General features: G+C 42.4%; 1 protein-coding gene across 1 annotated transcript in view; it reads right to left on the bottom strand.

Annotated features, from left to right (window-relative positions):
- Positions 1-17,063, bottom strand: part of cpped1 (calcineurin-like phosphoesterase domain containing 1) — a 55,184-nt gene extending 38,121 nt beyond the window's left edge. Inside the window, exons 1-2 of the mRNA XM_079577468.1 lie at positions 16,916-17,063; positions 8,226-8,444 (exon numbers count right to left, since the gene is read on the bottom strand). Of these exons, the coding sequence (XP_079433594.1) occupies positions 8,226-8,444; positions 16,916-16,982 (286 nt within the window). The 5' untranslated portion in view covers positions 16,983-17,063. The remainder of the gene's footprint in view (positions 1-8,225; positions 8,445-16,915) is intronic.
- Between the last annotated feature and the right edge of the window lie 1,111 nt (positions 17,064-18,174).

The raw sequence follows: 18,174 nt of genomic DNA, 5'->3' as shown, positions 1-18,174 counted from the left end.
CTAGGGGGAAGAGTTACTTAGTATTGCTTTAAAAATATGTGAATGTGCCAAGGCAACACTTCAGGCATGTTTTTAATGAGGGAATGACATAATAACATGATGTAAAGCGATTTTGCATAATACACCCCCTTTAAAGGTGTACTTTACTGTCCCCGTGGGGAAATCTGTCCCATCCTTTGATGCCACTGGGGCGACACCAGGCTGGACGATTAACCTATTGCACATGTTTTCGGTTGACAAGTAATAGTAGAAAGTGCTCCTTCAGTTTTGCCGCATTTGGGCAGGTTTGGCTCGGCTGTATATACTGGATCTATTTCCTGCCTGCCTGCAAGCTGCCTCCTCAGTGCACATGTTCAATTACTAACATTTCAGAGAAGACTTAATTATGAACGGCAAAAACGATTCCAAGAAATGGAGGCATTTTAAAACTACTTGCAGAGGATTTCACTCCGTAATTCAACCTGGATAGACTGAAACAGACAAAAGCAGCGATTAGGAAGACTTATTGACATGTATATTACTTTTGGCGAACAGTCCACCGGTGGTAGACGTCGATGTATGAAAGTCAGTATGGATGAACAGCTTGGAGTTATGGATGTCTTCCCCCAGAGCCTGGACACTGGTGGTGGTATGGAAGACCCGTGAAGATGCAGCAGGGAGAAGCCGTAGACGGAAGAGGCGGAGACGGGGCGGAGGTGGGTCGCAGCACAGCTGGGAAGCGAACGAACCACGATTGCTGGGGCTTAAAAGCGGGACCGAGGGCGATGATTGGCTGGAGGTAGGTGATGCCGAAATAAATCTACCAGGTTGAATTAACACCTAGGCTTCATTACATAATACATATTTTTGTTGTTTTTTGCTGTTTATATCACCTTACTAATTACTGCCATTGTGTTTTGACAATTGTGACGATTAGATTTCTCTTTGATCATTAACTGGGCAGGCCTAATCACAAGCCAATTCAGGAAAAAAAAGCAACAATTGGCAGGCGGGACTTACTTAGTGCACAAAAAATAAGAATGGGGAGTCTCATGCTATTAGCCTGGGGGGAAATAAAATCCATTCAGCTTCAAACTGTGCCCTTTTACGACTGCAATAACACACTGTAATGTAAAAACATGCCCTGAGAGGTTTGTCGAATCCATGCATTAGTTTAGCAGTGCCTATCTCTGCGAAACTACTCGCAACGCTTGTCAGAAAAATCGGAATTAGTAGACCCTTTTTTTTTTTTTTTTTTAAATCATTCCGCTCTGTTTGTCGACACATTCTCTCTTGCTGCCGCTGCTGCTTCCTGAATTATCATGCAAGGGTAGTCTGCTTTAGTTAGCGGCTCGCGGCTCTTTTTTTTTTTGCTCGATAGTATTGCCGTCAGAGTCGTGCCAGCTCCCTCTTCTTCGCTTGTTATCAAATCAGACAGATGGGCATGGGGAAAAAACAACAAATAGCGGTCACTCGTTTCATTACAGCGGCTTAAAAAAAAAAACGCCCTCCCCTTTGCTAATATCCCATGCCAAGCTGCCGAAAAAAAAACAAAAAACAAAAAAAAACACATGCTTCACAGGAGTGGAACTGGCTGCCTCTCGTGTTTGCGGCTTCTTAATCACATCCGCAGGAAAACGCAGCGCCCGGACATGTGTCAAATACCACTTGTCGCTTCCAAACAAGGTGGGAAAATATAAAACGGAGCGGCGAAATGATGATGTTATTGTTTACCCGGCCAGCTATTTGCGGGCGGCCCCAGAAAATCTATTTGTCTGGCTCGGCGGCGGAAGCATCTGGTGGATTGGGGGGGACCAGCTGCCACAGTGGCATTAGGAGTGGGTTTGCTGTCCTGCTTCCAAGACATCTAATATGACAAACTCCCGGCGTAACATGGATAGACTGAATCAATTGGACACTGGCGGAGGGAAAACAAACAGTGGCTTCGAGATGTGATTTACAAGAGAAGGCCCGGGATCTGCCAACTCCTCGCTTTGTAACTACTGGTTCAAGCAGCTTCGGTGGAAAGATAACGGTGGGTTCAGGAAGTATTCCAAGCCCTGTGATTAAATATTCTATTCTTTTAAAAAATGACACAGTCGGCTCATACAGAGGACTTACCTTTGTGTATCAAGGGCAACGACAGAAATAAACTTTTATGAATGCTCTTGTACTGAGAGCAAAGGAATGGGTCTGCAGTTCAATCCGTGTACGGGTCTCGAAAATCCAAATAATGAGTTTGTTTTATTGTTTTTTTTAAATTTGAAAACAAAGTTAGTCAATCTTTCTTATCTCTTGAATTAAGGGGTTATGCACAGGTGCTCTGGACTTCAACACAACTTTGTGGTCAGCCTGGAGCAGTTCTTTAAGACTTGCTGCGCAAAGCTGTATGTCCAGTGTTGCGCAAAGAGCTGCGCGCTCATGGCTCCCGTCCGGAGTGAAAACCTTTGCGTTTTGCAAACTTTGTGTCATGAAGTCGTTGTAGGCTCATGCCAGTGAGGAACATCAGGCCCACCAGAGGCTGGCTACCTTCAGATTTGAGCCATTTGACACATTTCTGAACCACTAAACTCACACATGAATAAGCTCCATTCAACAGACTGCATATAGCTCAGTTTCAATCCAAAATTTTGAAAGTCTCCGCAAATATTTGACCAGTCAACACCGAAACAAAAAGTGTTGTAATGCTTGTCTTCTTATCTTCGAGGCTAAATTTCTCCATAAAATCTTTGTGAAATATGCACAATGAGAAGATCTCCACATGGGCTTTGTGTGGACAACTTGGGGAGGACATGTCCAGATCCCATGGTTGACCCATAGCCGGGTATATTTCCCCTCTGGTTTGGTGTGAATGGGCCCCGGGGAGCCTGTACCCTCGGTACCCGTGTGCGGGCAGTTTATGGGGCTTTATGTCAGTGATGGAGATGCCATGCCGTGCGCCCTGACACACAGCTCCACAGCAGGCTACACTGATAGCCGTTTAGTCTCATGAATTCAGAATAATATAGAAAGACCCATCCATCCATTTTCTTCCACTTTTCCGTTGCCTGGTCGTGGGGGCAGCTGTTGGAGCTGCCCAAATCACATTGCACCAGCCTCTATGGCAGGTGGTGGGTCCACGGGAGGACAGGCTCATGGTTCTAACCGGGCCTGTTGGTCTGTTGGTTGCTCAAACCCCTCCACCACGTTAAGGTGGCGGTTCCAGGAGGGGTAATATAGAAACAACACATCAATAATTAAGAAAAACGCCCGTTTTATAGATGTCTGTTTTTTTTTTCGATTTACTAATTGATTTATACAACATGATTTTGATCATTGAATTATATTTTGAAATGAAAAAAACAAAGAACGAACCATACACGGATTGAATACTGACATTTTTAAAATATGTAATGTTTTATTGTACTTGTCCGTGTAAGTGTTAAAATGTTTCACCTGTCATCCAAGGAACTTCATCAGCACTAATGATCTTTCTTTAACCTCTTACCACCTGCCTTAACCGAGTGCATTTTCTCCAGTTCGGCTTCACCCAAATCTTAAAGCTTCTCAACTGGCACTTGTAGCGTATAGGCCAGTGTGACGCCTCATTTGAAAGCCAAGACCTAGTAAAACTGATGTTAACAGATCTTCTTCCTTGTTGTCGTCACTCCTTTTCATGTTCTTTTTCATCACTTTTTGACACTTTTATGTTACTCTTTAATTCTCCTTTTTGTCGCTATTTTGACACTTTTTTCCAAGAAGCTTTTCGATTTGGGTCAAGCCAAACTGTAGAAAATGTGCTCGGTTTAGGTGGGGGTTACAGAGGTTAAAACACCGATCCAGTAGGAGGGGTTTAACTTCTACCATGACACCACGACAGGTTAAACCCCTCCTACAGGACAGGTATGTATTCCGCTCTCTGTCAATCAAAGATCATGCCGGCAAAGCTTATCGGATGAGAGGCAAAACGTCCGCAACTCCTCAAACTCCTGCACGACTGAGCGCCTTACTAAATAGTTGGTCTGAAAACTTTCTGCAGCCATTCATTATGCAAAAGGGAAAGCTGTAAATGAAGTGTCAAATTCATGCTTTGGACCCACTAGTCAAAGAGCATGGCTTTGGTGGTTCCCCGGTGGTTAAGGAAAGACAAATATCACAATAAAGTGTGCCAACAACTTTTTTCTTTTTTTTCCGCTTCCAGCTGCACAGTCTGGAGCAAGCGACCTGTCCGTGCTTCGCCTAAATAGCGAGCAGCTGGCTCCTCGCTCGGTTTTTCAAAAATGGGGAGTCTAGCCGGTTTTTGATCAATAGCTGAAATCATGTGCAGGGAAAGTGAAGCTGCCTGGAAATAGCCACAGGGCCCGGGCTTTTTCATAAATAAATAGCGGCCGCCGTCATGGGAGAGCTCATTGTTTACCGACTCCGGGCTGGGAAGCTGAGCACACGGATGTTCGAAACCCAGCACAATCTGCCGAAATATTGTGTAATTGAAGCGTCCCAAAGCTGATGTTCTTCACAGAGAGCATTAATTAGATTAGAGCTAATCTCAGAAGACGGCAGAGAATATATTAATCAATATGTTTCCAGCATGTTTTATTCCCTTTAAAGAAATTCCTTTTACAGAAAGCTGCGCTCATGTTGATGAGCTTCTGCAGTCAGAGCGAGATTACGGACGAATCCTTGCAATTAAACATGAGAAATTACAGCAAAACTAATTACAGCAGACATATAGGGTACAACCATGATATGGAGGAAATCCTGAACAAAGCAACTTCTGACGAGAAGACAGCATCAGTAAAGTGGGTCAGACAAACCTGTGTGAAAGAGGGAAGAATACTACGGCAGATATGCTATTGACGATGACGAGGAAACAATGTTTGAGGAAAGAGGAGCAACGCACACCAAAGGTTGGAAAACTTCGCACACACTCAAGTAGTCGATGTCCAAAGGTATAATTAGTCAATGATAACATTTGTTCACTTTATTCTGCTGGAGCCACTGGCATCAGCAAAACATCTCCATATTTAACTCTTTAGCATGTAGCCATAGCCAATCGTATCATCGTATCCGGTGACTTATCCGCTGTAAACTTTAGAGCTAAACTATTTAGAACGCGGTCTAAAGCTTGATCGAAAGATGGCGCCGCGTCTGCCGCTGTCATGTTGGATCCATAAATACTTCTCTTTTTTCTTTTTTTTTATCCCTACACAAACTACAAGCTTCTGTATGTCGAATAGCGCGTCATCGTCTTGCCGTCCCTCCTCGTTCTGTGATTGGTCCCCAAATCCATGCAAAGATTTTGGCCATGGACCCCAGGCTGCTGGTACTCCCAGGCTATCATCATAGTCCCACCATACCTATTGTGAAATATGCAGGTGTTTCTCTGATGCCAGTGGCTCCAGCAGAATAAAGTGAAGGTCCAGTTAGTGTCCATCTCAGTCTCCTGACCTCAATATCATTGAACCACTGAGGGGAGAGCTCAAACACGCTGTTCATGCATGACAGTCCAGGAACTTACAAGAACTGGAGGCTTTTTGCCAAGAAGAATGGGCCGCTTAACCATCAGAAAAAATAAAAACCTCATCCACAACTAACACAAAAGACACCAAGCTGTCATTGATGTTAAAGGGGCAATACACAGGGGTGTGCAAACTTTTGATCAGGGTCATTTAGGTGTTTTATTTTGTTATGGTCATTTGAAATGCACATTATTTTCAAAATAAATGGCTTCAAACATCACTGACCACGAGTAAAAAAAAAAAAAAAGTTTTCTGTGTTTTCACTCATATTCTTTGAGCAATGGCCAAAAATACCAAAATCCACCCTTGTGTGTAAACTTATTGGCACAACTGTTTACCTTTGAACATCGGCTACTTGAGTGTGCGATGCTGCTTTTTTATTTTTATTTTAAAACAATCTTTAACACGGTTCAAATCTGAAAAAGTCTATAGGTCAAAAATCAAAAGAAGCATAAGAGCATACGCTTTTATTTTGAAATGCATGTCAGAGGCAATTAATAAAAAGGCCTTTGTCTCTTTTTAAATAATTTTCTAACCTGGCCAAAGCTAGACAGATATTACAGGATTTTTTAATTACGATATTTGCTGCTGATTGGCCCAAGTGTATCTCGTTTGAGCCAATCATAGCAAAGGCTCAAAATACCGCTCAACAACAAAGGACAAAAGTAATCAGATATCTCGTTTTTAAACTGTTCTTAGTGTTTGCTGTAACGGTGTCTGAACATGATGGATTTTTATGAGACAGGAAAGCTCAGGGGATATTGCTGGAGCTGGGACTTGAACCCACAACACTGAAGACACAACAGGTGTTGGGCCTTCAGCCACTTCTTTGAATGTGTTATCGATTGCCGTCTTCATGAGGTGGGCGAATCAAAAGGGGAAACATTTAGTATTTTACATAACATTCAATTTGAAAGATACTTGATTTATTGACAGCGTAATTTGCCACTCGATCGCATTTTGTTGTCTGCCTCACATTTCAATAACACGCAGCATAATGGAAATGGCTCTGTCTGCCGTTCCCACTCACGCAGCAGAAGATAAACACGCCGTAAAACCATTTGACTGGTGAGCGGTCTAAACTGCGTGAAATCACTTTGCCGTTATGTGTAATTTGAGAGTCCTTTCAAGCACGTGGCGTCTGCATGAGTGGATGTGGCATGGCAGACGCTCGAAAATGGGCCTCGCGGGAGAGCAGCCGCCGCTTGATTTGGCTGAGTGTAAAGAGGTGCTTCAGATAGTTAAGGATCATACGACTGACATCTGGGGAGTTTATGTCCAAGATCATAACGGGGCGACACTTCGGCATATGCCAGGAACTCTGAAGACGAGAAATGTCAGAGGAAGAAGTCCAGGCTCTTTTTTTTTAACAACAGATACAACAGCTGAGCATGAAGTTTGCAAATAGTACTTGGAATGAGTTCTGATAAAAAATAAAAATTAAAAAATTAAAATGGAATACTAAATTAAAAGATGTTTTGCAATTAAATGTAATTTGACAGTCTTTTAGCCAGTCTTTTCGCAGATTTATTTGGTTGAGGAAAGCAGTAGAATTAATCTACATCAACTGAGTATGTTGTATGTTTATTATTACCAATTCAATGCACGTAGTAATGCGGCCAAACTGTTTACTGTACATATAGCGAACAAAGCTAAACTTTGTTCATGCTCATTATTGTTGCCTGTTGCTCATGTGTCTGCATACAAAACACAGCTTAGTGAAGTGAATTTATTGTGCTATCATTAATTCATTTACTGGTGTCTGGCTGTTTGAGTGGGCTAGATTTGTTTCGAAGGGGGCTTTGTGAAATGGAGCACAACACAAATGAAGGCTATATATCGATGTTTATTATTGGTAACGCAAGTACTCTAACACGTTACCTTCATTGTAAAGTAGCGCAGTAACCATAGACTGTAAAAATAATAGAAAACTCCTCCTCACTCCTCCCCGAATGCCACAATGACCATGTTTGAGAGGGAAATCATGGCGGATTTACAGGCTCCTCCTCCTCAGCTCTGACGAAGCATGTTCCTAAAAAGGGCAAAAGGGCGGGATCTTCACTGTAGACTCCGCCCTTGCGTAACGTGTGGCTCGCGCCGCTCCAATGCTAACGGTCCGGCCCTCATTAGTACGAGATTTTTAAAATGTTTCTTACGTAAACCAGCCTGGTTCCTTTAATTGTAAGTAACCCAGTGTTATCACAGGAGGAATATCTTACTGTAGAAAGTTAAAAAAAATTAGGCACCAGGCAGGCTAAAGTGCAATGATTTCTAATAGGAGACTAGTGGCTATATGCAGGTAGTACAGCAATGGCGGAGCAATGGCGGCCTCTAGTGTCGTGGTCTTAAAGCAGAGCAGCCAGCGGACATTGGCAGTAACGCAACAAGCTACTTTTCCAGAGGAGAAACAAGCTAACTTTACGCGTTACTTTTAAAAGTAACGTTAGCCAACACTGCTCATGATTGAAATATACTTACTCTGACCTGACGACAAGACGTCCAACTATATTCATTAGCACAAGGTGCCGAACATACCTGTAAAGGAGACTTTGCTTGTACTTACTTTGCTTGTACTTACTTAACTCAAAAACATGTGATATAATAGTGGTATTAGCAACAAAACCTACAACTGAGACAAACATGCTCTGCAAAAAGCCAAAGTCAAATTCTTAACATTTCTAATAGCTTTAATGTTTCCTTGCAGGGTAGAAAAGATCATTCCATGCCGTCAGCTGCTGTGCGTCTCACCTGGCATGGCGTGGACCAGGTCTCCGCACAGCACCATGAACCGGGGCCGTGGCTGCAGCCGGTTCACCGCCTCCACGGCCCGTTTGGTCAGCTCCACTTCTTCGGCCCATTCGTCTCCTCCTCCTTCGCAGTCGCCCACTCGCCACGCCTTCATCAGCCCCAGCTGCGGGTCCGCGGCCTGGATGAAACAGAAGGGGCCCCTCCAGTGGCCCTCCACATCTGGAAAACACACAAAAGAGGAAAAATCCATAACAGGCCTTTTCTCTGAACCAAAAGTTGATCTGCTCTGATAAACAGTATCCACAGACCTGTGCTGTTTCTCACGTCTTACTTTCTATTTTACTCTTTCTCATGGTACACTAGTCATTAATGTTTTGAACAACCTAGAATTTTTTAATATATATTTTTTGTATTAAAAATCTTCAGCACCAGCTCGAAAGCCTGCACAAATGGTTGTCATTTACAGAGAGAAGACGGTTGAAAATGGTCCCACTCAAAGCGACTATTTCGGAGTCTCTTAGCCATTACCTTGAAGCACAAAGGTAGAATCTATTGAAAGTACCTCTTGCATTTATGCCATGTGCATTGACGACAGATGCCCTTTAGATTTAGCTCCAGAACAAACTTTTATCTCGAGCCGAGGCGCGTGCGGAACAGTACAAAGACGTAAAAGCTGAAGAGATTAGGTGTCACTGCTCGGCATTAGTCATTCGCGAGAACACATTTTGAAGCGAAAGCCTTACATCCACTCTTGGAGCAGACTCAACGAGCCCGAGTGGGGTTTATATGTGGGCACTGAAGGCCTGTGGGGAATATACTGTACAATGAGTAACCGCCGCTCAATAATTAACAAACGACAAGCTACATTGTGAAGCGTGAATGGCGATTGTTTTGCGTAAGGCCAGTGGCGCGTGTGAGGAGAGCACTACAACATAATCAAATGTTCATTATCGAGGCAGGCTTTCAGATGGAAGGGTTTTCGGGACAAGGCCGGTTGTAGCGCAGGAGAAAACTCGAGGACCTGTGAATGGACTCAGTGAGGTCGGCCCGGAAACACACAACTGCATTAATCATTAAAGTAGAGGCTCACATGAAAGGTATAATGTGGATAACAATAAAAACTAAGAAAGGATTACATCATGTGCAGATTTGTTTCTTGGGAACAGGAAAGATGACCAGCCAGACGCAGAAACGAGGGGGGGCGTGGTTAGAGAGGGGTATGTGTGTGCTGTTGTTTACAATCCTGAAAGTCAGTATTATGCAAAAATATGTCCCAGAGAGCTCAGTCCGTATCTGGTTTAGCTCCGCGGCTTGGCCTTGAAGGGAAAGTGCGTTGACTCCATGTATCTGACTGCAAAGACACATGGAGACTTAAAAGTGCGCAATGGTTCTAGTTTTAGTCATGAGTTTCCATTTCAGTCTTGTTTTGGCTAGATTCAAGAACAAAACTAAATCATAGAAGACAAAAGTATTCCAAAGTTGGGACTAAATTTACAGTACCGGGGTATAATCAGTGCCACAGTTTGAGAACCACTGGACTTTTTACTTGCTACCTTTGCTACGATTAGGACTGGGTGCCGTTAAAACCTTTTCAATACTACTACTTTAACGATACTTGGTGTTCAATACTGATACCTGAACAATACTTTTTCTAATACCTTTACTAAAATATTTGTCATATAGAACCAGAAAACAGAACAATAAAAAAAAAGCATCTGCAAATTTACAACATCGGTTCATTTTTAATGTCAAGAAATGTGTGAAACGTGGGGAATAATGGGCAAATATTGGAGAAAAATAAGATATAAGGAAAAATTGTGGAGAAAAAAAAAAGTGGAAAAAATTGGGAATACTTGGGGAAAATAGGGGGAATAAATAAATAAATATAATAGTAATAAAATAGCTGAAAAAATAATGGGAAAAAAGGAAAACAAGAAAAAATTGGGGCAAAAAAAAATAAATATTTGTTTTTTGTTTTTTAGATAAATGGAACATTAGGCTGAAAATAAAAATAGGGCGGAATGGACAAAAATGGGGGGGGGAATCAGTTATTTGAGCTGAAACAACCACGTTACTTAATTTAGTGTGGTCCCTGGATCGACAGCATCACTTGGATGTAAAGATATTTTAAAAATTCCATACCCGCTTTCGTCACTTTCATTTTTTCCATAGCAGTATTACCAAAACTTTTTTCCAATCCCAAACTGGTATCATTTAACGGTACCCAGGCCTAGTTACGATGGAATAACCCTGGACAACTAAGAGCTATTGTACATGTGACATAAATTGTTAATGGAAGAATTTCTCATACTACACAATGGAGTTCACACCAAAACAAAGAGTCAGTTTGTAGGGAAATATGAAAGTATTAATAATGAATGAGAGTTGGTTTTTTTCACTGAACTCTTGTGAAAAAATGGAATGAATTATTTACGCACATATAAATAATGATCCAAACTCTTAGTTGTTTTGCTGCCTGAAATCATGAGCAGCAACTGCAACATTGTAAATTAAGGATTAAGGATTTCGCATTATTATTCAGCAAGTCTTTTCCTGATGCTGGACCAAACTGATTCCCAAAGCAGGATCCTGGGGGACACAAATTAATACATTCATGGATGTCAATTTGAAACTTTTGCTGTCAAGTATTGGGAGTTAAAAACTGTAAAAAAAAAAAAAAAAAAAGAAGTGATTGAAGTTGCTCTGAACTTTGGGAATAGTTGGTTTAGAAGAACGAACTCAATCGACAACTCGTGTTCAAATTGCCGAGGCACAAATTAATTGTAGTAAGTCCGTCAACAAGACCCTTTTGATCACTTTCCTCAAAAATCCTTTCATTTGGGGATCGCTGTAGTCGATTGAAAGTGGTTCAAGTCTCCAAATCTAAGCTAAATCCGACTGAACTAGTTTTCGATTCAAAGTGGACGGTGAGCTAACTGGAAGCAGAAGTGCGGTTCAAGTGGAAGTATCTGTATGCAGCAGCCCCGGCTCTCACTGCGGGCGAAAGCTCCAGCTCAGCTCACTCTGTGTTTAACATGCTCCGTGTGCAGCGCTCTCCCTGATGAATTCTATCCTCCTGAGAAACACGGGAGAGAAACAGAGACAGAGAGAGAGAGGGAAAAAAGACTTTCTGAAGCTCCTGGGAAACACGGGCGTAACAATACACTAGCTCCCCTTCAGCCTAATTGACATTTATGAACCCAAGAGGGACGACGCGCCAACTTTTATAATTACGATCTTTCTGCTTCAGACGCTCGTAACCAGGACTTCGCACACGGCTAAGGCTTTTTTGAAGTTTCACAGCCAACGGGAAGATTATGAACGTAGTTTCAGACAGCGGTACCTGTTTGCCCATTTGCTCACCCTCTACAAAAGGGCTATTTTCGAACAGCCCGCATTTTAAAGCAAACTTTTAACGTGAACTGAGGGTGATAGTGGAGCAGTTGTTTAAACATCTGCCCAGTAACCAGACAGGACACCAGCTCTAAACTCCCCTTTGACCCTGGTTGGTTGGTTGTGACCATCTGGACGGGCTAACAAGGGGAAGGGAACCAAAGAGAAAGATGGGAAAACTTTTCAGCTGCATTTACACAAAATTAATGCACCTGATAATATGGATGGATGATGTTGAAAATACATAACTTCAATTTCTAGCGTAGTATGTCAAGTTAAGTTTGCAATGTATCGTAATTTCCGGACTATAAACCGCTACTTTTTTCCCTCCCTTTAAACCTTGCGGCTTACGAAACCGTGCAGCTACTTTATAGATTATTAAGTTAAGTTAACTGGTGTCCAGTTGGGAATCGAACCCGGGACCTTCGAGCTGTGAGGCACGAGCTGTACATGGTCATATTGTGTCATGTGAAACTCTATTGCTGTCTTCCTCCACCTGTCTTTGGTGTTTACAGCACACCGGGGCGGGGCAGCAGGATGCCCTCCCGCCCTATAGCTAACGTAGCTTCAAGTGCAAAATAAATGTGTTTAATTCTCTCACTGCTGAAATGTTATGGAGGGTCCAGCGAAGCACAGGCATCAAAAACCAGTGTTGAGAGATTCCCCATGAACTCAGCTCAGAGCAACACTAGGAAACTCCCGAGCTCCCGAGGCTGTGTGCGCTGTGTAACATCCTGAGGAGGGAGGTTCTAAACACGGCCTCGATCCTGAGGAGGAGTCACTGTACGGCAGCGCTTTGGCTTCACTGAACACATGCGCCTTTAAAGAATAATATAATCAAAGTTCTTAACGCACTTTAACCTCTGAACAGCTTTTGAACAGGAGTTTACAGCCTCACACAGCCACAGTGTAAGGCCTCATTTGGAAGCTATGACCCACAAAATTGATCTAAGATGTTTTCTAGCGTTGTTGACACTTTGTCATTACGTTTTTGTTGCATTTTTGTAACTTTTTTGTTTTGTTTTGGTCGCTTTTTTGTTGCTTTTTAATTACTTTTTTGTCAATCAATCAATCAATCAATCAATCAATCAATCAATCAATCATTATCAATCAATATTTATAAAGCCCTTTACAACACTCAAGGTGACCAAAGTGCTTTACGGTAAAAACAGAATAAGAATAAAAACAATTACCTAAACAACAAAAAAATCAAATCAGATAAAAACATAAAATGTCACCACATCACTATGTATTAAAAGTCAGTCTGAATAAATAGGTTTTAAGCCGGGCTTTAAAAATGCCAGAGTCAGTGATGGTGCATGTCGGGGGGGCAGCTTATTCCATCACCCCCGTGTTGAGACTTGGGTCTTGGAACTTCCAGCAGGCTCTGGTTTGTGGACCTTCACACCTGAGTTGCGGACAGTCGGAAGGTCTCACAGATAAGGAGGAGCAAGGCCGTTTAGGGCTTGAAAAACAAAAAAGCTACATTTTAAAATCATCATTCCTGAAAGATACTGGGGGCCAGTGGAGGGAGAAAAGGACTGGGGTGATGTGCTGACGTCTGGGTGTGTTTGTTCAAAAACGTCCTGCTGCATTTTGCATCAGTTGGAGATGACGGGGAAACACCGACATAAAGTGCGTTGCAGCAGTTCTATTTGAACTGATAAAAGCATGAATAGTCCTTTCAAGGTCGGTGCGATTTAGAAAAAGGCTTTACTTCGGTTAAAAGACGTAGTTGATAAAAACTTGCTCTGACCACACTGTTGATCTGCTGATCAAATTTGAAAGTGCTATCGAAGAACAAGGAATCGGAGTCTACAAGAACATTGCTCCAAATCAAATATCCTCACTTTTATCCTCATTCAAATGGAGGGAAATTATGTCGGCTTTTTGTTGCATTTTTGTGAAGGCGTGGGTTGAGAGGTGAATAAAAGTAAATGAACCTGTGGGCCACCGTTCTCTTGGAAAATTTGACTGCACACAAAGAGAAAATTCCAGTATTTCCTTTGGCTGATGGCGCCTCAAATGTGCTTGGAACAGAGTGGACAGCTGCGGCTTATAGACCAGAGCTGCCTATATGTATAATGGTGAGCAGGTTTTAAAAGTCACTCTGGAAAAAAGCTATTTTGTTATTTAATGAGGGGGACTTTTTGCAGGTGTTCCAACCCGGCTCTGCTAGATGAAAGTTGTAACAAAAACCAAGATGTAAAATGGATAAATAAAGTTGTAATTTAATAAAAGGAGTGTAAACGGTAAATTTCACAAAGGAGTGACAAAAACAAAGGCTATTTACAGTATTTACAAAAAGGTTAACCAAAACAAAGTAAGTCAAACTAAATCAAAATGAGGCCAAAACCAAGTCATGACTAAACAACGAGGGTCACTTGATTCCACGCCACTAAAGTGAACATTCCAAGAAGTGACACAAACTAAACACAACACAAAAGAAGGAGTGGTCCCTGGACACACAGCATCCTTAACTACACAAAGGGACACAACACAAAATGGCATACTAGCCACAAAGACCAGCAGCCCCGAATGTTCTTGGGTGTGGCCTTTTATAGGCATGGCTGCAGCAGGTGTTTGATTGGGGGCCAGGCGATCCGATACCTCACCACCAATCAGGACCAAGAACGAGCAGCCAACCAGAACCACGCCTGAAACAAGTCCTCCAATCGCAGGCCAGAGCTCTCACAGCCAGGTTTTCATGGAGGGAACGGACAGGTTTAGGCCACACTAACAAAAATATACAAAAAGGAACGTAAGGCCGTAACACAGGTAACAATCTCAAACACATCTTCATTGCTATCTTACTCTTTGTAGTTAGGAAATACATTGATCTAAAACAAGAAACAAAAAAATATCCAGTAGTTACACTTTCTAATATTCACACAATCTCACTCTAAGCCCCTCCCTCCCCAGCTTATCCTTTCATTTACACAGAGCCCAAAATATAATATCAACATCCTTAAACTCACTGCATTCTCTTCAAGGACGACACCTCTCAGCAGCCACCTGTGGAATCCATCAGAGACAGAGAAAATGACACTTGAAGGCGTCCAAAAGGCTCCCCAGACAGGAGAGCGGCTGAGGCCCCGCGAGCACGCGCGCCAGCTGAGGACAACTTCAAACATAAAATGTAACTATTTCTCAGGTGGCAGGCGGAGACGCTGAGAGCCAAACTAATCATCATTTCACATGAAAGCACCAGGGGCCTGCTACCGCCGCAATAATAAAATACTCAACGTTTCAAATGTTTCCCCGGAGTTTTTCCTTGGAGTTTTTCTCCTCTTGTAGAAGCTGGTTCTTAAGCCCAGTCGGTGGTAAATGAGAGTGTAGGCTTTTTACAGCTATCGCTCACATAGATTCACCTTTTTATAAGAGTTTGGGAAAAGAGACGGAAGTTGATAATCGGCGCCTGAAATAGCATTAGTTTATGTAAAAAAAAAACACACATTGAAAACAACAAATTGGCCATTCACAATGACCCAAAAAAATTAATCAGAATATGTAAAGCACCTATAAGCCTTTTCTCTATGATTTCTTACAGTATAAAGGCAGCGCCCTTATCATTACTGTCTCTCAATATTAGGGGATGCATGCAATATATCACAAGAAGCTGAAATATATTAAAAAGGCCCTTCATTTCACGTACATTTACACATATCTAACAAACGCAGTCGAAAATACACACAGTTTACTAAAAGTGTTCAGCTTTAGCCAGGATTTTACTTGTTTAAATCTATTTTAGCCTTGTATTGATCCAGATTAAAGGGATAGTCTGTAAGTTTGCAAAGTGGGGAGAGTGAAATTTTAAAGTAAACCAGAAAGCCCTTCTTAGTTTGCAAAATGAAGAGAGCAGGAACAGGAATTGTCAAAAGCAAACAATCAAGAACCTCCCCCTCCCTCCTGATTGGACCTTACAGGCCGGTTCACAGGAAAAGCTCGTCTCATTGGTCAACACAGGAGGATACGAGACTCTGATTTGTTGCTGAGATCCAGGAAGCAGGGACCTTACAAAAAAGAATAATGTATATATATTATTACTTACTTTACATCAAAATGCAAGACCAGGTGGGAGATGTTTTAATATTTTGTAAAATGTGTGATACATGTAGACTTCCAGACTATCACTTTAAAGAAATCTTAAGTCAAGTACTGTGTTTTTTTCTCATGTAAATAGCCTGAATAAGCCTATTATTAGTGGAAATTTTTCTTAACCTCTTGCCACCATCTGAACCGAGTGCATTTTCTCCAGTTTGGCTTTGTCCAAATCTAAAAGCTTCAACAACAACAACAAAAAGCATCGAAATAGAGACGAAAACGAAGATGAAAATGCAAGAAAAAGTGACAAAAAAAATTATGGAAATGCAACAAAAAAGTGACAAAAACGCATCAAAAGAGCAATTTAAAAAAGTGCTGAAAAGGCAACAAAAAAGTGACAAAAAAGTGCTGAAAAGGCAACAAAAAAGCCACAAAAAGCGACGAAAATGTGGAGAAGACACGGCATAAAAGCAACAAAGAAAAGCAATGAAAAAGCAACAAAAGCGGACAAAACGCAACAAAAGAGCAACAAAAAAAACGTGCCGGAAAAGCGACAAAGAGGTGACAAAAACAGGGCAAAAAAAGCAACAAAAAAAGCAATGAAAAAGCAACAAAAATCGACAAAAAACATGACCAAAAAAAAAGAGGCGAAAACACGACAAGAATGCTTCAGAAATGTGACAAAAGAGCTTAGCTTTCAAATGAGGACGTCACACTCTCCAGTCGAGAAGCTTTTAGGTTTGGGTGAGGCCGAACAGGAGGCGATGTGCTCGGTTCGGGCGGGGGTTAAGAGGTTAATTGGTATTACCTAAAGGCGAGTTTCCATTATTCAAGCTCTAGGGTTATATAACATTACTCAGTGTAAAGATTAGAAACATTTTCGACTCAAAGTCTTATTTCTGAACCTGTTTAAGACGTTTTGAGTGTTGTTCATGTGTCATAGGGCTGCTATAAGTAGAAGACTGCAGCTCATTCATTTGCCCTGGTGAGTTAGTCCTGTTACGCAAACTGTCACAACTCTTGCTAACACGCTAGCACGTATAGCCTCCTGCTGCTAGCCGCCGTGTCACAGGAAGTTTATATACACCCACAAAACGACAAAACAAGCATCAAGAGTACGTTTCTCCAGGTTCTGTCAGTGACCTCACACACCAGCCACAGCGTGAACAGTCGGGCGAGAGACACAGAGAGAGAGAGAGGCGGAGGCTAAAGGCGTTAGCTTGGAAGTTTGTGCTAAAGATGCTAATGTTTACCTTCGCTCAGCCCGCTGAACGCGCGCTGTTTAGCCCTGAGGAAAACACCGTCCTCGTTGACAGCCATCCAGTCCGCCTGTGGATGAGTTGCTCAGTGACAAAAGCACTTTGTGAAGCCGGTGTGTCCCAGTGTGCGTCCTGTCAGCTGCTGTCCCGTGTTGTGGGGCTGTTCCTGCCTGTGTCGTCCCGCCCGCCTCTCCGACAGCGTCCCCCAGTGAGACACGACCTGTTGGACACGTAACTTCCAGTGGCAGAAAAACGGATTGTAACTATTAAATCAAGCACGACAGAGACCCGGTGACGTCGAATCTGTATAAGTCTGGAGAAATGTCTTTGTTATTTAGTTTGACTGTCTTGTATTTTAGTTCATTCGGAAACCTTCACGTGTCGCTCTCCATGGTGCTGAAAACTGCAGCGGAAAACCTGGGCAGGTGTTTGTAAAGCACCTTTCATCAGAGGTGGGTAGAACAGGCAAAACATTGGGAAGACTGCAAATATTTTGAGTTGTATTATTATAATTTATTTATGTATGTATTTATTTATGTATGTATTTTTTGTCTATATATTTATCAATTTAAAGGTGCATTAAAGGTGCAACTTTTTATCAGAAAAAATATATAATTGGTGCGTACTTGACCTTCCAGTGAGCATGGCGCCTTTACTTTCCATCACAGTGGCCTCCATATCGCTTCAGGATCAATTGCTTTTAGAGTTTCTGGCAGATCTTCGCCGCTAAACTGGATAAACTGGACAATGTAGGGTATTGTAGGCTTTATTCATCCCTGTAGGGAAATTTGTTCAATGCTGCTGGGACAACCTGTAGGAGCAGTGAGCAGCCAGCATAGGTCAGCGCTCATGGACCCATCTCCAGATGTAGGGCTAGCCTATTGGTCAGAAACACCTAGACGGAGGACTAACCTATTGTACATTCAGTAGTAGGGGAAACTACCTGGAGGAAACCTAAGCAGACACGGGAGAACATGCAAACTCCAAACAGAAAGGCCCTGTCCATGTGGGACTTTCTAGCTGTGAAGCACGAGTGCTACCCGCTGTGCTACAATGTTGTCCTCTGCATATGATGTCCTTTGATGCCACAGGGGCAACTTGTAAGGAGCAGTGGGCAGCTGCGTGCAGTGCTGGGGGACCCATCTCCAGATGTTGCGCCAGGCTAATGGTCAGACTCGTGGTGATTCAATACTGAGTTTAGGCAGGGGATACAGTAAATATTAAAGTTGCCCATTTGAGGCAGTGCAGTAAGG

The sequence above is a fragment of the Gobius niger genome (assembly GCF_951799975.1).
Source record: "Gobius niger genome assembly, chromosome: 19".
Classification (NCBI taxonomy): domain Eukaryota; kingdom Metazoa; phylum Chordata; class Actinopteri; order Gobiiformes; family Gobiidae; genus Gobius; species Gobius niger.
The sequence above is the reverse complement of the archived record's forward strand: the minus strand, read 5'-3'. Positions and strand labels throughout refer to the sequence as shown.